The sequence below is a fragment of the Sturnira hondurensis genome, unplaced genomic scaffold (genome assembly GCF_014824575.4).
Source record: "Sturnira hondurensis isolate 20B ecotype Veracruz unplaced genomic scaffold, ASM1482457v3 Scaffold0020309, whole genome shotgun sequence".
Lineage (NCBI taxonomy): Eukaryota > Metazoa > Chordata > Mammalia > Chiroptera > Phyllostomidae > Sturnira > Sturnira hondurensis.
The window spans coordinates 966,786-989,112 of NW_028092940.1; the positions used below are offsets into that span (position 1 = coordinate 966,786).

At 50.2% G+C, this 22,327-nt stretch overlaps 1 protein-coding gene across 15 annotated transcripts in view; it reads right to left on the reverse strand.

Annotated features, from left to right (window-relative positions):
• The window catches only part of KMT2C (lysine methyltransferase 2C), a 163,599-nt gene that overhangs the window by 97,872 nt on the left and 43,400 nt on the right, over positions 1-22,327 (reverse strand). For all 15 annotated transcript variants that reach the window (XR_005064086.1, XM_037029526.1, XM_037029514.1 and 12 more), the window contains exons 6-8: positions 11,143-11,305; positions 2,727-2,898; positions 820-934 (exon numbers count right to left, since the gene is read on the reverse strand). Coding sequence is in view for 14 of the 15 variants with exons in the window: in XM_037029526.1 (XP_036885421.1) it covers positions 820-934; positions 2,727-2,898; positions 11,143-11,305 (450 nt within the window). In the remaining variant the exon portion in view is untranslated. The remainder of the gene's footprint in view (positions 1-819; positions 935-2,726; positions 2,899-11,142; positions 11,306-22,327) is intronic.

Sequence of the window (22,327 nt, forward strand, 5' to 3'; positions counted from 1 at the left end):
TCATACACGTGACAGACATACATACCGATACGTGCTCACACAAACACTGTAAAACCGCCCAGAAGTGTATCTATCAAAATGTAATGTACTTTATCTTTGGGTTTTATCTGAATGAATTCTAAACATTTATGTCTTTCAGCACCCTCATATGGGGATACTACCTGTTTCAGAGACTTCTGGGAAGAATAATGATAAATCACTTGAGAGCAATCACTAAGCCATGAAATACCATACATGTTAGTTAACAGATTCAGCATCACTTTTATAACAGCCTAAAACGATAAACCCAAATGTTCACCAACAAGTGATCCAATAAACACATTGTGGTTTCTCCACTACTCAGCAACAATATGGGTGACTTTCAAACTAATTTAGTTTAAAAGCCAAAACAACAACAAAAAAGAAAAACAGACTATATATATACTGTATCATGTCACTTATACAAAATTCTGGAAAACGCAAACTAGTCTACAGTGACAGCGCCGGCCGCCTGGAAGACAAGGGGCGGTGACCAGGGGGCAGCTGGAGAGACCCGGGGGGGAGGGGGGGTGCGCATCAGAAACTTGGGGGGGAGATGAGTGCACGTTCATTATCTCCAAGGTGATGGCTTCACGAGGGTATATACACATGTGAAATTAAATTATAGACTTTAAATATGTACAGTTTATTGTTTATCAAGTACGTATCAATAAAGCTGTTCATTTTAAAGTTGATGGCAATGTATAAATTTGCATAGGTATCGGTTGGTCTGCTCTATATAAAAATAAAAATAAAAACATACAAATGCCGATATTTTTCTTAAAGAAATAAACAACTTACTTTGCATTTCCAGCCATTGGTTGGTACTGATTTCATAACTGGTTGAAGACAAAAAGTATGATACCCTTTGTCACACGTATCACACACTAGCATCTTGCTATCTTCTCCCGATTGTCTAAAAAATAAGATAGCATTAATGATGCCTGATCTTTCAACTTATGTCTGTAACATAAGTAATCATCTAAAGACTCAGTCCTGGGCCTGCCCAGCTCATAACACCTCAGTGTCTGTCTGGTCCGCGTGCAGATCACAACAGGGGCCACCCCTGCAGGACCTGACTGGCACGTCCCCAGCGGCCCGCCTCAGGACCTCTCCTCACTGAAGGCTGGCTAAGGCGAACGGACCTGCTTCGTTCATTTGGGGCTTCCTGCAGAGAAGGAGAGGTTATGGCGAGAACCACCGACTCCAACCCTCCCCGGGGAGTCTCACAGGGCCGTTTCTCGGGAAGGAGCCAATCTGGGCGCAGTGAGGTGGGGAGACCGTCATCATAAAAGGAGGCTGGGGCCTGGCATCAGCCCTGCCTTTGCATTCAGACGGCAGGGTTTCTAGCTATGTGACTCCTGAGTGACTCAGACTGGAGTTCTCTTCATTTCCGGTGTAAAGTTCGAGCAATTATCAAAGATTACTGTGAGAATTAAATACCATTCTCGCTGAAGAGCTTGGAATATTTAGGAGCTAAATAAACAGATTAACAGTAACCATCTTATAGTTATTAAGAACTGTACTTTAAAAAATCTCTGCCTCGGTTCTTGGCTACTCGAGACTCACTCTCAGAGACTAAGAACTTAATTCGAGGAGGAGAAGGAAAACTGGGCAGTGCAGGAGCAAGGGAGGCCGCGCTGCGCAAACCTGGGTGGGCACAGACGTAAAAAGGAAGGCGGGTGCATTGGTCTCCACTTTTCTTCTCCAGTTTAACAAACCCTAGGTGTAAAATCCTGCATATTTTATCTCTTTAGCTACGTGGAAAGACAGTGCAGGGAAAGCATTCTTTCTTCAAGTGAGAATGCGCCCTCCCTCCCTCCCTCCCAAAGACCTAGGCAAAGATACAAGGTACGAAATCAGTGTTTACTGATGTTTTCTTTGATTTTTACCCAAATGTAACAGCACATGGTCCTACTTATTCCATGTAATTCTGAGATACTGATGCTGGTTGTTAGCAAATGGAATTATGAATAAAACAGACTGATTATGGAGGTGGTGGGCGTAATTTCTCCTGGTCACCAAAGTCCTCAGCTTGTAAATAATTTGAAGGCTGCTGCAGACCCAGGTGAGGTCCCCTAGTTGTCATGCTGATTAATAGCATGAGAAAAAAACACACAGAAAAGACTGGAGAAGTGACCGAAGGATGGAACAGAACACTGAGGAAAAGACCCCCCACCACATGGGTGGACGTGCCATGGGGTGCTCGTCAGCTGCAGAGTGACTGGCATCTGGTGAGGGCGGCAACTGCCCTTTAGAAAGACAAGGGTTTTTTTTTTTAAACAGCGGCCTTAGTGCACTGTCCCTCCAGGGATGGGACGAGGTGCCCTGACGGCTAGGAGGTGGCCCTGTCTCTCCTGCTAAATCCCCCCAATCCCCCTCAGAGAGGGCTGCTTTATTTTCCTAATACTTATTTTACATTGTTAATGCCATTCATTTAAAAATCGTTAACAAATTTAAATTAGCTTTCTAGGCCACCAGAGGAATTCAAATTATTGAAATTAGTTTTGGTTCCGACTTTGTTTCAAAGCCATGCAAATGTTAATGCACAGCTAGCATTTGTTTCTTCAATTAAGACCCAATGCAGCCCATGGAATGGACACAGCTGCAGCTGAACGACCTTCAGCACATCACACAGACCTTCCGCACCTAGGAGCCGGGGCTCTCTTGCACTCAATACACACCTGTGAGTTGAAACGAGAACTTACTTGCAGTTCTGGCACACCTTGCACTCGGGACATTGCCACCCTGCACGTTTTAACGGAGTAACCGCTATGTCCAGGCACATTCCGTGATAGTGCTGACCACAAGTAGTACAAAAGAACTGATCTAAGAGGTCTCCCGGGCTGTCGCACACTGCACAGTTTGCATCTTCCTTTGCTATAATTAACGGTAAAACAATGAAATTGTTGTATAAGAATTTAGTATTTTTCTGACTTTACAGTTTAAAAATAACTTGAAGGGAACTTGCACGGTAAATCTTTCAGACACTTGAAGTTATCTACACCAAAGTGCTATCCAATTCGAATACCGTCTTGATAAAAACAAGGTAATGTATTTAATCACAGTAAGTTTAATCATCTAGCTCTGCGATCCTCTGTGCCTAGCGTACCTGAGACCACAGCGGTTCTTAGGTACCTTTACAGCCCTCAAACCAGTGACAACCTGACGCCTAGTCAGTGCTCGACGCCTGCTGCTGAAAAGAAGCAAACAGGAAAACACCGACTGAGAGATGTTTGCAATATAAAGAGACAGTTTCTGTGGATGTTCAGTGTTTTGAAATTAACAAAATCAGGTAAGAGGCAAAATTAAGAAATGTTAATATCAATTAGATTAAGATGCTTCCTTAGGCACAGACTAATTTTCACTTAAGTCAAATAAGGTTTTTAATACCAGAAAATATTGTGTGAAGAACATTTCAGATGGAAGCTACATATTCATACCCAATAACTTCAAATACTAGTTTGATAGTCATTTCTATTAATTGCCAGTTGTTAAAAAGCATTACATTTTACATATTATAAACACCAACTATCCCTTAAATGTGATCAAAAGAAATGGCACATTTTAAGTCTTTTTACCACTAAAACAAAAAATAACTGTAAGAATAAACTGTCTTGTCAAGTACACAGTTAAATTCATGCACATTACAAAATGTGGAAAATAATGTTTTCTAAAGCCACACCAACTAGGTAAGATGGACAGTCATGGCTGTATCTGACGCTGGCTAGGCATCTCAGCTAACTGGTTTGAGGAGCTGATTCCGCTAGGACTGTCCCTCAAAGGCATGTGTAAACTCTTTTGTGTTTTGCAGGTCTGGTCGGTCCTCTCTGGCTGTGAGCCCTTTCTTCCCTCCTTCCCAGTCAGGCTTCTCCCAGCGAGTCCTTCTCCTCATGCTGGAGTCAGCAGCCTGGTTCCATGGGCCAGAGAGCAGAGCAGTGTGTAGACTTTCTGTATTTATTTCAGAGTCCTTTGTAAACGGTAAAACCCACCTCTGGCTGGAGGGCACTTCACAAACAGGCCCTGGGATGACCTTGCCCCAAGGTGGACCCCTGTGGCCCCACACCCTTCCTGCAGCGGCAGCTAGAGGAACCAGGCTCCTTTGGAGACCCTCCCTTGCCTGCTCTGGGCAGCATTTACATCCCAGCCCTTCCCGGGCTTCCAGGCCGGCCTCTCTCCAGATTCCTCCCACAATTCCCCTTGCCCGCTCCACCCTGTCGTCCAGGGCCGGCCTCATGCCTCCCTCCCTCTGAGTGCGGGTGTCCCTGTGAGCAGCATGCAGTTCCTCCCTCTCTAATCCCTGGGGGCTCCTCTCTGTGGTCACAGCACCTCAGTCCACAGCGGCAGCCCCAGCTCCTTTCGAAACCCAACACATTACTTCCCAGTCTTCCTGGACCTCAACAGCCAGACGTTCCGAAGACACTCACGCAACCTTTCTAAAGCTCCTTTCCTCAACCAGTGTTAGTACCGCTGCTGGCCTTTTAACTGTCCCCTGACCCAACACGCCCGCAGCACCCCCCCACCTGTCCCCACCTTGGGCGGGGATTCCTCCTTGGCTCCCGGCCTGGGTCTCACTGCAGTGCCTCCTGAATGGCACCCCTGTACCTGGCCCGACCTCCCCCCCAAATCACCTCCTGCACACCCAGACTGGTTTTTCAACACTGTGACTCTCACTGTTCAGCCCTGCTTAGATGAAAACTTCACCAATACTTCCTTTTATACAGAAAAGGAAAAAAATAAAAACTTTCTAGTGTGAGGCAAAACTAAGAAAAAACCATGACTCCCAGGAGCGCCCCCTATTTCCCGGTCACATCGAGCAGTCTGCTGCACACGTAGCTCTCTGGTATCCCAGCTCACGTGCTTGCACACATCCTGTGCCCTTGTGGCTCTGGGTCATGCCCCTGGCTCGTTCCAAACCTCCGCTCAAACTCAGTCCCCAAACAGGAAACATTACCACACTTAAACACCAAGGTAGCTGTTGACTATTCCTTTCTTCATATGCTTAGAAAGAACTGTTATATGAGGGGTTAGGGACCCCCCAAAACCCAGAATTATCTTTTAGAGGGAGGGGTTCTTGTAGGACAGGCTTCCCCTGTCCTAGAAATCCATCTGAATCAGCACACCGACTGGCGTTGTTGTGAGAGGCTGCCTCCAGGCTCAGTGAATTTTTTTTGAAGACTCTTGCAATGCATTTGCCGGTTTCATGGAGGGTAATGATGGGCGTACCTGCCCACACTGCACTGACTGTTCAGCAGTTTTACACCAAAAACAGCAGGATCCCACACCCTATTCACCCAATCTCGCCTCAAGCAATTTTGGGGGGCCCAGATGAAAAAAATCCTCAGAGGGAAACGTTTTGGAAGAGGTGAAACACAAAATGGCAGAAGCACTAAAAGGTATCAAAACCAACAAGTTAAAACTGTTTCGACTCAAAAAAACAAAAAAACCAAACCTATTTTGAGCTGTGGGAAAAACACCTCGCTGGGTGCACTAGGGGAAATGGAGAGTGCCGTGAAGGTGGCTGAAGCTGGAACGTGGAGGAGTGAACACCCAACTTTATATACACAAACTCCGGACTCTGGGGTTCTCCCTCATATAACTGATTATAACCCGACTCGGTGCTTCCTCGGAGGAAGGGTGGAGACCTTGCCCTTTGGACTCTGTACCCTCACCGCCTCGCACGGACAAAGCCTGACTGCATGCACATTTAAACTCGTGGCTTGCTTCTACAATCACTTCTAAATGGATCTTTGGTTGATAGGTATTAGTTTAAAAGTGGAAATGGCATAACAGAGTGACTGCTTGCCGATATTTACTCAGTCAAGCTTCGGACATTTAGAGACTAATCTCGGATAGCTGCCTACTCTCAGAACACTGCGAAACCGGGCAGATGCTGGACTCTGAACACCCGACACTCAGCTCGCCTTTCTGCTGGAATTCGCCAGCGGCACTGTCTGCAGCACTTCTGTGGGACTTGCTGGAGTTCGCTACGCTAATACTTCGACCTGCCTCAGTGGCACCAGCCACAAGCAAAGCAAAGGAAACACGGTCGGTCAAACCAAGACATGCTGCATACATAAAACACGTCCAGACTCCACAGACTTAGCCAGGAAACATGCCCAGTACCTCTACACTTCTCACTGATCACCCGTGGACACGGCACTACTCTGCACGCTCTGGAGACAGGGCTATGAGAGGAGTGGAAGGCCCGTCTGATGCTCCCGGGCATTTCCGGGGCTCCACTCTGGCCTCCAGGGCAAAGGCCCTCTGCAGCCAGATAATGGTGGCACAGACCCCAACCTCATTCTGTAAAAGCTCCCAGCAATCCCTTCCTGGCCACACGGTCACGCTGTTCCGTGAGTATGGGTCACTGGTAACTCACTAAGCAACGAAAAACACCCAGTGACACACTGGGTCCAAAGACGTCAACTGCACGAGAGGTGGAAACAGTACCAGGAAAACAGGACCACGTGAAGCAATGGGGCTGGCTCTGCTGCTGCCCCACCAGGAGGAAGGAATACGCAGAAACGCACGGCCGTGCAGAGGGCGTGCACGAGGAGACGAGAGCACTGGCTGGCGTAAGGGCCGCGTCTCCTGGAAGTATATGGACACAGGCACACGTGTGTGTCTGCAAACCCCGGGGATCCGGGGCTTGAAGCGGTACTCAAACAACTATGCGAGGTTTTCCTTGAAGCGGCGGGAGAGGCACTGGAACCGGGGTGGGAGACCACGGCTGCAGAGGGCCTGAGAGGGCAGCAGCAGGACCCAGGGCAGCACAGCTCCAAAGGCCAGGCCCTCGACTCCTCACCGCACTGGCTCTAGGGAAGGCCGCCCACTGGGGAGGCCGTCTGCACGTGCACTAAGCAGACAGTGTCCCCACAGGCAGGGACTGGAGAGGCTACGTGATGCAGGGGGAGCAAGGAAAGAGCGGCAGAAGCAGGAGGAAACGCTGTGGACACGACCCCTTCCTGGGTGACAGCTGGACATAAGACAGAGGAGAAGACAAAAACAATGAGCTTAAATCCGAAGGCAGCTCATCCCGGACCCTCACACTTGGCTGAGCTGGAGGGTGAGACCACTGCTTAGCGAAGTCTGGAGGCACCCAGAACGAGTGAGCGGATACAGAGGAACAGCAGGGAACGAACGCCAAGGCACTGCCAGACGGCACCTGTTTGGGAGGGGCTCCCTCCAGCAGCGCCGCGTCACTCCAGCCGACAGGCCAGCCCTGCCATCCACGCTGCCACAACCACAGTGCCCTGAGCAGGGGGACCGGCCTGGCACGTGGGAGCTCCAGAAAGAAAATGCAAACCACGGATGCAATCCAGAGAGGTTGCCCACGGCACAGGCAGGAAGGTAACAATGGAAGGTGAGGGGACTGGCAGAGTCGAGGGCACCAGACAAGCAGCAGGACTGGGTGTCCGGAGATACAAGACAACCAGGAAACGAAGTGTGGAGCTGAGAACTGGACTGAAAACGGAGAGAGGAAGCTGAGCAGCGACAGTAAAGACATGGTGGGGGGGGGGGGCACGTGCACGTGGGCACCCTGAGAGCACTGCCCGCTTCCACCCTGCGGAGGGTCACCGTACACAGCACTCCCTGGGCGTTCGGTCTGGGCTCACCTGGGTGTCTCTGCTGCCCACCCTGCAGGCATGGGTGCAGGCACAAGGACAGGCTGTCCCACGGCCCTGCCACGCCCCTCCCTCAGGCCTGGGCAGTGCTGCTCCACCTGCGTGGGATGTTCTGTCCCCTGATCCTGCAAGGCTGGCATTCGGCAGGGCAGCTTTCCCTGAGAGGTGAACCGCACCTCCGGAGGCAAGTCTGACCACGTCTCCCGGAGGACGTTTCGTGTGGCTGCCCAGACATGGTTCCTGGACACGTGCATCCCTGTGAAAGGAGTGCTGGCAGTGTGACCCACGCTCGCCTGTGACACAGGACACAGGGCACTGTGTGCAGCACAAAGTCCTGGCCTGGCTCACGAATGCTCTCTTTGTTGAGAGTTCTGTCTCAGGAGGTCTGTGTTTTCGTTAGGTCTATCCACTTTTACAAAAAGACATCTTAGTCCTGACTCAGCTAACTGTCACTCTAGCACACTGCTCTACACTTAGGCAGAAGCACCGAGTATTACATTCAATGTACACAAACAGCTTGAACCTCCGCTAAGAGCTAAAATAACCACCTCTTTGTAAAGCAATTAATACAGATGAGGTACAACACTACACGATATCCAGAGGTTAGTGTCTCTTAACCCATACTTGTTAAAGACACAAAAAGTTATGCACTTCGTGCTCTGACACACAGGAGGGCAGCCAGAAAGGCTTTAGGAAGACTACCGCACACTCCTGTATCCTGTATACTATCGCAACACATTCTACCTACAATATTCCCCACGTCCTTGGATATTAAGACAGTGTTTACACCATGTTCTTCAAGATCACGAAGAAACAGAGTTTACTCAGTGGGGCTTTGATTTTACACCCTGGCTCCCGCTGAGGGCCGTTATGAGAAACCTCCCTGCAGGATCTGTTTCCTGCACCGCGCGCAGGGCAGCTCCTAGGGGATGGCTCTCCCCTGCCGTGTAGGTGTGCACGCTGTTTTGGTGCCCAGTGCGTTCCTGTACTCGACTACGGACCACGCACCTCTCCGTGCTGACTGCTGGAAAGCTCTGGGCAAACTTGTGGCTTACGGTGAGGAGTACGTATGTATGTGAGTATCTGCCTCACCATTACCTCCATGGTTAGCCTATCCTTATGTTTCCATGGCCAAATCTCCTTGCTTGTTTTTAGTTTTATTATGTCTTTTTATGCATCTCCACAAGTCTACCTGGGGACAAGGCTTGGTACCCATTACCTCAGACTACCCTTTAATTTCATGTTGCCTGCATGAGCCTCTCGCTATGTGCTCACGCTGCATGAGCCCCTCACCTCCGTTCTTACGCTTCATTGCCATTTACGATCCCTAACTGATCGGTGGGGCCTACATAACAGAACACAGTCTGCAGCACGGAGCAGTGCTGCCTCGGTGTAACAGAGCATCTGACCCTAGAAACAGAGCCATAGGGAAGTTTACACACCGTTTACTCGGCTCCAACACTGACAAAGCACACACCCCTGAGGACAACTCAGATTCCTAAATACACACACAGCTGTCTTATCCCACTGGCAAAGTGCAACCCACCCCCCAGGGCATGACCTCTAACCACTGGTGCTGCGGTCTGTGCACCACTGAAGTGTTTCACCACAAGAGGCCTTCACATAATGACCCCCGTAAGAGTGGCTGTGCATGGCCCTGGCTGGTGTGGCTCAGAGGCTTGAGCACTGGCCTATGAACCAAAAGGTCACCGGTTCTACTCCCTGGTCAGGGCGGTGCCTGGGTTGCAGGCCAGGTACCCAGTAGGGGGAACCTGAGAGGCAAACACACATTAATGTTTCTCTCCTTCTCTTTCTCTCACCCTTCCCCTCTCTCTAAAAATAAATAAATAAAAATCTTCAAAATCAAGAAAAAGTAGCTGTGATGAGTGTTCTTCCTCCCCCAGATTCACTGGTGTATAATCCAAAACAGTTTAAAACTCTGAATCCCTTATTAGCCTAAGTACAATCTGCCATTTCAGGTTGCCTTACCTGTAACTCACGTCTGTACAGTGATTAGGGGCAATATGATTACACATGTAGACACAAAATAATTTTAACTGAAGATGAAATTATGATACTAAACAAAAATAAAAAACAATGATCATGAGCCCTGGCTGGCGTAGCTCAGTGGATTGAGCGCGGGCCTGCAAACCAGATGATCGTGGTTCGATTCCCAGTCAGGGCACATGCCTGGGTTGCAGGCCAGTTCCTTGCAGGCTAACTACCAGCAGGGGACGCATAAAAGGCAACCATACATTGATGTTTCTCTCCCTCTCTCCTTCCCCTCTAAAAATAAATAAATAAATAAAATCTTAAAAAAAAAAAAAAAAACAATGATCATGAAATCTAACTCAGTTTAAGCCTGGGGTAACTAGATTTATGTTTCACAGAGATGGAGAAGGCAGGGAGACAGCCTTTGCTGACTTGCTGAGAAACAGGTACAGCTAACAACCAGGGTAACAAGAGCAAACAAAGCATCGCAGGGATTTCACAATGAGACCAGAAACTCAGTTTACTAGGGAAAAAGATCCCAAAGCACACGTGCTCATTGGAAATCCGTAGTAAGAAAAGGAGAAGAGTTCTATTTAATGGTGAAGGGAGGGAGGAGGGACAGCTTTCTGTAGAACATGAAGATCAAACAGGTAAACACATTTGCCTAACTGTACAACACTGCCGGGAAGAGAAAGAGAAAAAGCACGAGGGCGGTCCCGGCTCGCCGCAGCAAACGAGGCCAGTGGCAGCGCCGACAAGGCCCACAGGGACAGCCGGCCAGGCCAGCACAGCTGCCTAGAGTCTAGAAAGTCTCTGGCGATCCGATGGACAATGCACACCCCGACATAACCTCCGAGTCAGCAATTTTCAACCTCGTTCGTCTCCTGGCACACAGACCCATCCCTGAAATTCTGTGGTGCACCAAAAGTATTTGTTGCTGAGCCGCTACACGAACAGGAGCTACGCGAATTTTGACTCACTCACACTGGACAGCCAGTGCTGCCTGCTGCGGTCAAAGGGCAAAGAGGGCAGCGCCCCCGACCACAGTCAGGCGCCATGTGTTTGACCTGAGTTCGCTGCACGGGGGCTGAAAAACCGCTGCCCCGAGCCAGCCGGCTCCTGAAGCCCCTCGGGGCGGGTTTTGAGTGTGAATGGCACTGGACACTGTCTAACTTTTCCAATCAGCTGCTATCTAGTACAAACTGAAACAACGTATCCTGAGTGCTTCTACCTTTCAAGGATGGTTTGACATTTTTCTAAGGAAGGAAAAACTCATAAACTACATTTGAATTTCTGAGGAAATAACTTTTTGGATTTAACCTCAATAACATTGCTGATAAGATTTCCCCCAAGGACCTCTAGCAAAGACCCCTCAGAGTAATGAGATGATGTGATCATACTGACCTGTTACTACAAGTAGAATAGCATTTGGGGAACTCAGGACATGTGTCCCGTTAAGCGAGCGCTCCCACAGTGGGTGGGAGCGTGTCTGCGGGGAACTCACATCTTTCAGGAGCTTGCTCGATGTGCTCTGGGCAGAGGAGGAGGAAGCGGCTGACGTCTTGGAAGGTGCCGGCCCCCACAGCGCAAGGGTAATGGTACCTCTGGGCACATTTCTCTTCACAGCATTTGATAGTGGCTCCAAGGTGCTTACAAAACGCACATCGCTGCAGGGGCGAGAGGGAGAGACATCTCTTTACAAACCTGGCGAAGGAGCACTCGGATGTGGGGCTGGGACAGTATGGAAAGCCTTTATACATCACTAGAAAAACTATTTGAATCAGAAGGATACCAAGTAAAGGACCCACTGAAAACAATAAAACCTAAGATACTCGATTTGGTGCATGGTATAAAACAGATCCATCCTTCCACTTAAGTTTACAAAGTTAGTATTTCATTGTTTTCAACTGACTTCGGCAAAACATACAACTACGTTCTTAAAATATCAGTAATATGGTTAAAAAGGTGGGTTTTTAGTTTAAGGTTATTTTAACAGTGTTTACATCCCATCAATAAACAAATAAAAATGAATGTATAGTTTCTATAGAATGTCATACTATGCCCCTGCCTAGAAATCAATACGAAGTAACTAGCCAATCACAGAGTAAGTTAATGAAGGAAACTACATCGTTGAAGCGGCCAGACCCACTACGCCTTTCACTGTAATTAGCTTTAAGGTTCTTGGTAAAACACTGGGCGTGTGAAGACACTTCGGTCATGAGTGTCTCCTCCCCAGCCCCGACCCATTTCAACCTGCTTCCAACTCTCTTCCAAGCAGTAAAAACAAAGAAATAAGCCACTCCGTGCCCCCCGCCCCCACCTGCGGGGCCAGGCCAGGGCACTGGGTGTGCGGGGGTGGGTCCAGACCGCCCACAGAGCTCTACTTCCTTCCCAGGTGCCTCTTCCTCGGGGCGGCCGGTCCAGAGTGCCTGGAGCCTGGCCTCCGCGCTTGCTCTGGAGGCCACTGTCCCTGGGGAGCCTTGGTGGGGTGGCCTGTGCAGGGGAGGCCCGGCTGTCCACATCACGGGAACTTCTGCCTTCGTGTTTATGCCATCGCATGGCGACCGATCTCACCGCATCCTGCACTGAGGCAGAGACCGAGGACTGCCCTGTCTTTGCTTCTGCGGCACCAGGGCTGCTGCCTGTCCCTGACACGGGGAGGCTGTGTCTGTGTGTTCTCTGGGGACTCTGAGAGTGACCTGTGGGGCGGGCGCACAAACAGCATGGCTGGAGCACCAAAAGCCACACAGGAGCCTCACCGACCAGGCCCTGCTGGCCCGTGGGCTCAGGCCCCCCCGTGCAGCAGCGCGAGAAAGCTCGTATCTCTGCCTCTTGGTGTGTCCTGTACACACCCTCAGTGTGGCCAGCAGACCACCGCAGCCCCTAACGTAACTTGTACACGCGGGCTCTATTTGTGGCACTAGAATCACACATGAAGTCCACAAATCCACACACTAATACACAGTTCAGTGTTTTTGTACTCAAGGGGGTTACTACATTCACTGATAAAGTGGAATAACCAACTTTTCCAAAGCTGGGCGTGTGCTTAGCTTCAACCTACCCAGGGATCTAAGGGGCACGACTGGAACCCAGACTGGATGACACCAAGAAGACCTGGGTGGTCTGCGGACTCCTGAATCGCGGTGTGCAGGCCAAGAGAATGCCGAGGCCAGAAAGTGCGTTCTGAAGCCCAACCAACCACTGAAGAGTGTTCGTGCCAACTGTCGACCTGTGATAACACTGTGTGTCAAACCGCTGGACCCTAGAGTCTCTGTTCCTGCTGCAGCCCACGCCAAGTTGCACAGTCTTCTGCACTAAAAATGATTCGGGCAGATAAAAGATAGAAACTTCTACTTAGGCACATAATAAGGAAACAAAGTCATTTAAATTGATCCTTTTCCCAGTGTCTGTATCTTTTTAGAGACATCAACATGTTCTCTAAAGCGCATTTGCAATGGAAAATACTACGTGGCATTCGCTAAACTACTGTAAGTCCTGGAATGTACTCAACACACTAATCTCCAACAACCGAGAACGATCCCGGGGAAGAAAGGAAGGAAATAAAATACAAACGGCATTCGAGCGAACGCCCCAGCCCATCTGTCACAGCTACACAGTCACTGAAAGACGCTTGGCACCGAAAGAAACCGCACGTTTTGCGTTGAGGCTGGAATATGTCTTTCTGAACCAAAGAAAAAGCATTTGTAACATTGTAGAAAATGCCGAAAAGTACATTTCCACAGCAAACTTCTCTAACGGCAGTGCTCTCGTGAACCATGCATTAGAAACCAAGCAAATCCTAAAGTAGGTAACAATTACAAAACTAATTAACATTTGGAGAAAGGAAGAAGGCAAGTAAAGAACCCTTAAATAGTGTAACTAAACAACCTGTCTGAATCAATATTTAACACTCTGAGATAGCGGTTTTCCCACTTTCTTTAAATCCCTAAAAACCGAGGCGAGGAAGAGGAAGTACTTAGCATCTTTCGGTACTTGTCTAAGGACACAGACCGGGCAGAGACAGCTGTGAATTGTGTCTCCAATAAATGAGCCCGGCGAAGAACTTATGAAGAGCTCTTACAACTCACTAGTAAAAAGCCGAATCAACTGGAAAAGGAGGGCTGGGCAAAAGGGTTGAACGGACACTTCACTGCAGACGCACCGTGGCAGGCAGGACCACCACACGGTCCATCTCAGCCACCAGAAAGCGCAAAACAAGCCCACGAGGCAACGTCACTAAAACGAACCACTGACGCTTAGAAACTCAGACAGCGGCCGGGAGCGGAGACAGTGGAGAACGGACGGGCCTCTGCGGCAAAGGACACTGGAACTTCTGAGGACACCGTGAGACTGGTTTCGAAAGGCAAACATGCACTCTCACACAAGAAAACAATCCCAGTCCTAATTATTTACAGGAGCAACGTGCAGACACCCATCACATCAGTCTTCGGAGTGGCTCTGCAGACAAGAGCCAAGAACACACTGCCGGCCGGTGAGCAGCCGTCCTGTGGCATGCGCTGTACAGCTCCACGCGTCTGCCGGGAGCTGCGGTCGGGGGGGCTGACTTCCACCGGTCCTGAGAGAACACGGGGGCGGTGAAGCAAACCTGCTCTCCTGACTGCGATGTTACATAACTGTGCGCATTTCTCAAAACATGTTCAACTATAACCTTCAAAGGGCTGGCCTGTGTAAAGTGTACCTTAATAAAAGAATAACCCACACAGAAAAAAAGTATTTACTAACTGGAGAAAGGCAGAGAGGCTAGTTCCAGAATTATGCTCTCGAAGATAAAATTCGTAAAATCTGGGTAAGATGTACAACCTCAGTAGAAGTCACTGGTGAACAACCAAAAGCTGGCTGGCGTGAAAAGACATTTGACCCTTGAAAGAAAGGAGCATGCCCAGCGAAGACCTGAGTTAAAAGGTTCTCAGCCAAGGACACTTCCACAGCAGAGTGGTAGCAGACCTCAAACAACAAGATCAAGGTCAACACTGGCAGGAAGGATGAAACGGAGGGGAAACTGTGAAAGGAGTGGGCCTCAGAGGAGAGCACCCGCAACGTGAATACGCTCTCCAACCCCCGCTGCACCGACACGGACATTCACAGAGAAGCTCTAAGACTCCGACGGCGTGGACAGCGGGGGTGACATAGTTGGAGTCCAAGTCCAGATGCCGCAAGAGCCTCCAGGAAAAAACGTGACAGTGAACAACACAATGCAGTTGTATCCCGTGACCACAACCTCATCACCTAAGTGTTCAGTACACAGTGAGATGTGCTAAGATGTGTGTGTGCGTGCGCTTGGGGCGGGTGCAAAAAATGGAACCCACAACAAAGGGGGAAAAATACAAAATGACCAGGAAACGGAACACGGCACACACAGGACGGATGGCACCGCCGACACCCGAGGGCTCCCAGGAAACGTCGGGACACGGCACGCACAGGACTGACGGCACCGCCTGCACCGGACGGCTCACCAGAAACGGCGCAAGGCAGGAAACCACCAAAACATCAGTTACACACCGAGAGAACAGAAACGCACCAGTGCACAACTCTACCATAGGAAAGAGAAGAAAAAACGCAGTTGTCCCGAACGCGGACCTCCACTTCCGGGGAACGCTGGAGCCTCCCTGTGCCTGTGCTCCGCACTAAGGGCAGCTACCAGCGCTGGACGGAGCGCAGGGGACAGACACAGAGGGCACCGCAGGCTGAGAAGGCGGCAGACCAGCGAGGGCCTTGGGTGCTGAGGAGTGAAAAAGCATCCCCCAGGGCTGCTCTCCGACCCTACATAAGAAGAGGTGCCGAGGAAGAACAACCCAGAAACACCAGCAGCACACACAGCCACAGAGCCCCGGGAGCGCCAGCTCTCCCCGACCAAGACACAGGGCCAGCGGCCAGCTGGCAGGGACAGGCAACACAGAAGCAGCCCAAGCCCCACGCCCCGCAGCAAAGGCTCAGGGGGAGAACCTCGAGTGCCCAGACAGGGTGGCTGGGCGGGCGGCCGGGCTACGCGTGCCCATTGGACGGGACCAGGACCTGCCCCCGCGTCAGTGCAGAAGAGGTGGGGAGCCCAAACTGACCACCCGCCAAGGACAGTGAGGGAACAAAGCCCCTGCCCCCTCCCTCTGGGGTTGGTGGCAGGCGATGCCTGCTGGAGAATCAGGCACTAAACCACTGCCCAGAGGTAATGGCGGGGGGGAGACCGCAGAAACCTCCTGTGCCATGAGACAGCGGAGGTGCGATGCCCACTCTGCGCGGTAGTCGCCGAGCCCCCACCCCCACAGCACACTGGTGGCAGCTGAGTAGGGAACTGGACTTTCACACACACCAAGGAGTGACGTGGGGCCATCCCTTTGTTCTTTCCCCCAAAAGCACAGTTTCAGAGAGACGCGAAAAGGAGGCATTGTAAATAAAGAGTTTAATAACATAATACCCAAAATGTAAAGGATTCAACAGAAAAAATAACTCATCCCACAACAAGAACCAGGAAAATCTTGAGGGGCGCTTAAAGGACATACAAGGTAAGAAGCTGCTTCAACAAGGAATTATGAGCAAGCTCGAAGCAATTAAAGAAAATGTCTCAGCAAAGAAAACAGTCTTGGCAAAGACATAATGGAGACAAATGGAAAGTTCAGAACTCAAAAATATGCTAAAAAAATAAATGAAGCCCTTGGTGAGAGGACTTGACAATGGAAAAGAGAAATTACCTTATGTGAACAAGAGAGCAAGGGGGCCGGGAGGAACAGCGAGATCGGGGAGGCAGGGCAACGACAGGCGGTGCAGCACCCTGCCCTGGGGTGTGAGAGAGACGGTGAGGCTGAGAAGGTGGCTGAAGAAATAATGGTGGAAATTTCCCAAACTTGGAAAACCTGCAGATTCAAGAAACTGAGTAAATCCGAAGACGGGACATGCGCCCCAGTCCACGCTAAGACACACTTCTACGCTTCTAAGCGAACCTCTAAAAACCAAACACTGAACGCAGAAATCTTGAGAGAAGAGAAACAACACCTTACGCACAAGGGGAAAAGTCAAATGAGTTAATTTCTCATCTCAAACCAGAGGTCGGAAGAGTGTGACACATGGCATTTTTCAAAAGTGAAAGAATAAAACTGTCAGCACAAAATTCTTTATCCAACAAAATGTATCCTTTACGGATAAAAGGGCAATCAAAAATACTCAAATGAGGGGAAACTATCCAAGAAGAATAGTTAGGAAAGTTCTTAAACCAGAAAGCAAAATGAGAGAAAGGATTCTTGAAATGTCATAAAGAACAAACACAGGAGTGAGGAAAATATGAGAAACTGCAACAGACCTCACCTTTCCTCTCGAATTCTCTAAGGTATGTTTAGCCACAGAAGCAAGATGTTCTACGCTGTCTGACGAACACACAGGGAACATGTAACTACAAAGAGAACACACAGGAACACGAAGGGAGGTGTGTGTGCTCGCCGTCAGAGACCGACCACACGCATCCGGGCTATGAGGACCCGCACGTGTACGATGTGGAGGCGACGGCCACCGCTGAAAACACCTGCACAAAGGACACACGACACCCACTCCAGAGGGGTGGGACTTCCAGCAGGACACAGAAAGGAGCGAGAAAACCACTGCACCGGGAAACCCTGTAACTGATGAAAAGTCTATGTACATAAAATGTGTATGTGAGACATAGTTCAAAGCCTCAGGATACTACTGTCTAAAGAAAATGGGGAAACATTCATCCATGCAAATGTACTTGAGTCAGTGATAAAACAAAGGAGGGAAAACCAACATCATCGTTTCAATCAATGAAACAGAACATCCTGTCATTTTTCAAGATACTCAGAAAACTGGGTTAGAAAGAACCCCCCAACCCCCCTCCCGGCTCCACACCAGTTTAACTGTTGAACTGTAAAGCACCGTGGCAGATTCTGTCTCAGGCTGTACTAATTAGGGTTTTCCCAACTCCTTGGAAAGTATTCTCTCTACAGTTGTCTCACGCAGACTGTTTATTAGAAGACGAACTCTGCAGCCACTTAGAACGCCACGCTGACTCCCGGAATGAACGGTAACAGAGCGGCGCTCCAACACCTACTGACTCACCCAGGGCCTAGAAGCCCAGCTGGAAATCACGTGCCTTGCTTTTTAAATGACTACTAATATGGCTCACAATGTCCTCAACTTTCTTTTGAATCCTCACCCAAGGACACGCTTACTAATTTTAGAGGAAGGGGAAGGGAAGGGAAGGAAAGAGGGAGAAAAACAATGATGCGAGAAGCAAACATTGATGGGCTGCCTCCTGACAGTGCCCTGACTGGGGACTGAGCTTGCAACCCAGGCCAGTGCCCCCAACAGGAAAGGACCCGTAACCTCCTGATTGACAGGGCAATGCTCCAGCCACAGATCTGACCAGGGCTGTTCCCAGGTTCCGACAACTGTCCCTTCTGAAAGGCCAATTGTTAAGCAGTCTCCTTTCCACGCACACATTTCCTGGACTGCCAGTCACACGTGATTTGGTTAACTCACCGGGGACAAGTGGCCGTCCTTGCCCGGCTATCGGACAGGCCCCTCGGAAAACTGACTTTGCGGTGGCCCTTGTAAAGAACTTCTGCAGTGACGAGGCACTGCATTGGCACTGCATTTTAACTGACCGTGTTTTCCAGTCATTAAGTTCCTGGGAGTTGGAGAGCGTGGCGAAGGCTCGATCTGGTCGTGCCGACACACACGGCACTCGGCACGGCTACTGCGTGCCAGCACAACGAACTGACCGCCTCGCCGTCTACAGTGGCAACGACAGCAGTGCTACCCAGAGGCCCACGGTTCCTGTTTGAACATGCCAGGTGTGTGTCACAGGAACAAAGGAGCAGCTGGCTGCCCGGACAGGTGGCACTCGAACATGACGAGTCAGAGCGGTGTCACTGATTGCTGCGAGCCCACGAGGATGCGGAGCGTGAGCAGCCTCCTCACACCACTCAGCTCTGTCCCTGCCTTGCAATGGAAACCACAGATAATATGCCAACAAGCGGGTGTGGCTTTGCACTAATAAAACTATTTATGGACACTGAAATCTGAATTTCATATGGCTTTCACGTATTATGGAAAATGTCTTTAAGGTTGTTTAACCATGTAAAAATATAAAAACCACTGTGGCTTGTGGGCCATGGAAAGACAGGTTGTGAACTGGATTTGACCACAGGCCTCACACTGCTGACCTCTGGGATCGCCTTTAGAGACCCCAACAAGCCTCTCGCACGTAAGGCCCCTGAGTCCCACTTCTGTCCCCCTGGCCCCGCAGACTGGGAACCCACCCAGTGTCCCAGTGACTCGCCTGGTCGCTCACACACTGCACAGGGGTCTCCAGGGAAAGGAAGTCCCAGTCAGGCTGACCGCTCGCCTCTCGGCCTAACCCTTCGCTCTGGCCCTCGGCCTTCCCGGTCTGCACGTCGCGGGCAGCTGTCCGGGGAAAACCCTCTCCCCAGCTGCCCCAGTTGTTCCCGGCGGCAGAGCCGATCTAACAGCTCCTCTGCCGACGCTGGAGACAGTGCCCCCCAAGCCGCAGCAAGACCCCCAAGCCGCAGCAGCCACGGCAGTGTGGCACCGTCGCTGGGGCAAGTGCACGAAGGAACTAGAACAGAGTGCTCAGAAACGGTCCACACGCGCATCAGTTAGACACTTGCTGGGGGACAGAGGTTACATTTCCACGAGCGCATGAAAGAAAAGACACTCCAGTACCTGATGGAGTAACACGGGCTCTCCCTATGTGAGGAGACAAAATTGGATTCCTGTATTACACAACATAAAACTCAAAATCAGAAACACCCAAATGTCAGGGCAAAAGTATAGAAGTGAGTGTTTTTAAAAAAATTTTTATTTATTTATCTTTAAAGGAGAAGGGAAGGAGAGAGGGAGAGAAACATCAATGTATGGTTGCGTCTTGTGAGTCCCCCGCTGGGAACTGGCCTGTAACCCAGGCATGTGCCCTGACTGGGAATCGAACCGCGATCGTGTGGTTCGCAGGCCCGCGCTCAATCCACTGAGCTACACCAGCCAGGTGTGAAATGAGCTTTTGAAATTTACTTTAGGGTCACACTGGAAACTACTAAGAGAGTTTTACTTTTGAAACACATTTTCACGATTCAAAGTTCAAGACTTTCTCAAGGGTACACACTAGGAAGAGACGCCTTGACAGAACTACGCAAGACGAACCCCCAGGAGCCGGGACCTCCAGCNCAGAAACACCCAAATGTCAGGGCAAAAGTATAGAAGTGAGTTTTTTAAAAAATTTTTTATTTATTTATCTTTAAAGGAGAAGGGAAGGAGAGAGGGAGAGAAACATCAATGTATGGTTGCGTCTTGTGAGTCCCCTGCTGGGAACTGGCCTGTAACCCAGGCATGTGCCCTGACTGGGAATCGAACCGCGATCGTGTGGTTCGCAGGCCCACGCTCAATCCACTGAGCTACACCAGCCAGGTGTAAAATGAGCTTTTGAAATTTACTTTAGGGTCACACTGGAAACTACTAAGAGAGTTTTACTTTTGAAACACATTTTCACGATTCAAAGTTCAAGACTTTCTCAAGGGTACACACTAGGAAGAGACGCCTTGACAGAACTACGCAAGACGAACCCCCAGGGGCCGGGACCTCCAGCCGCTTCCTGGGCAGCCTTCAAACCGCGCTTCGGGCCCGTGTGCGTTCGCGCCGGTCTCCGCACCCTGGGCTGCACAGCACAGGCACCATTCACGACAGCAAGTGCCACTCACCCCACCACAAAGGAAAGCTCGTGTCTTTACATCAGACTTAGTTACAACTGCAAAGAACGGTTACAAGGCACCTTGGCCAGTCGGCTCAGTGGGTTGGAGCATCGTCCCACTACACCAAGGTTGCAGGTTCAATCCCAGGTCAGGACTCATGCAAGAATCAACCAATGAGTGGAACAATAACTCAATGTCTCTCTCTCTCCCTCTCTCTCTCCCTCTCAAATCAATCAACAAAAATTTTTAAAAAGAAATTATGATTTTTGCTGAGGGTCAAGGCAACTTCACTGAATGAGACTTACAGATTTAACTTATTTTACTAAATAGGCCTAATTTTCTAAAACAAGGCCAAATTTTCTAAAATTAGGCCAAAACCCTAATTTTCTAAAACAAGTGCCCACTTCCCTTCAGCTCCCACCCACCTCGACCCTCTGTAAAAATGGAAGGAACACACGCGTGGGGCAAGACGAATCGGACACCAGGTTTCAGGTGCGGGCACACCCAGGAGCCCCGCAGAGCCCAGGCAGGGACGGCCACGCTGCGCCCAGACGCTGCATCCAGCCTTGTCACAAAATGACCCGTCATCCCTACTCAGTGTCCTTCCTTACAGCCTGGCACTTGCAGTGAGGAGACAACATCTCTTCCCGCACAAAACTGAACTGCGTGTAGACGGGTACCGGATGACATGTAGAAGATGTCACCTGACACTAGTTGACAGTGTCAGACACAGAATAATTGGCCGAGACTCCGGATCCCCCCATTACACACAGTCATGCTTTATTTAGAAACACTCAGTTCACAGAGACACGTAGGAAGTCACTGCCCACCTCTGCGCAGCCCCTGGGGACCCTCAGCCACCCCAGTGCACAGCCCTCACCTCCGACTGCACCACGCCCTGCTCTTCTCGGACCTGTGGCCCGACTCCATGGCCTTCCTTGTATCAGACTCTCACCTGCCAGGGGGCAGGGGCCACCAGCAGTGGGATGGCAGTGGGAGCCCGACCCTGACATTCGGGGGTTTGGGGCTCAGCACAGACGCCAAGGAGGCTACCGGGAAGTCAACGCTCCTCACTGCACCCCGACAGTATCCGAGCTGCCCGCCTCACATGTGGACTGAATTCCAAGCTCACACTCACAGACCTGCGGCCACCTCAGGGAACCTGAACACTCTGGCCTGCGAGTCAACCTCTTCCCGTTTCACTACCAAGAGCTGGGAGCGTTCCAGTCTGCTCACCCTGCTCTCATCACCAGGACGCCAAGGAACATCCCTCGGTGTGGCAGGCAGAGCTGAGGGCATCTTCCCTTCCTGTAGCCACTGTCCCCACCTGATTCATTCTCCAGTCACTCTCACATCTGCCATTCCCAGCATCCACACCCCCCACACCTTTGTGCAAGCCTTGGCCGGGGGCGGGGGGGGGGGGTGGCGGCTCAGCTGGGCCTCGTCTTGCTTTTCCCAGTGAAGGTACAAATGTACCTGGATGCCAGGTTAGGTCCCCAGTCAGTGCAAACACAAGAGGCACGTGACTGGTGTTTCTCTCTGTCTCCTTCTTCCTCCCCTCATTCTAAAATTAAAGACATCTTTTAAAAAACTTTGTTCAAAATGACTCTGAGCCCTGGCTGGTGTAGCTCAGTGGATTGAGCGCGGGCCTGCGAACCAGATGATCACGGTTCGATTCCCAGTCAGGGCACATGCCTGGGTTGCAGGTCAGTTCCCAGCAGGGGCCAGTTCCCAGCAGGGGATGCACGAGAAGCAACCATACATTGATGTTTCTCTTCCCCTCTCCTTCCCTTCCCCTCTAAAGACAAATAAATAAATATTTTTTTAAAAAATGACTCTTTGTCTAGACACCCTAGTTAACCTACTGAAACCCACGCTCCAAGCACAGTACTAAAACTTTCCAACTTTAAACTATTTCCATGTTCCCTTAGTAAAACTATGCCAGCAACAGTAGACACTGTT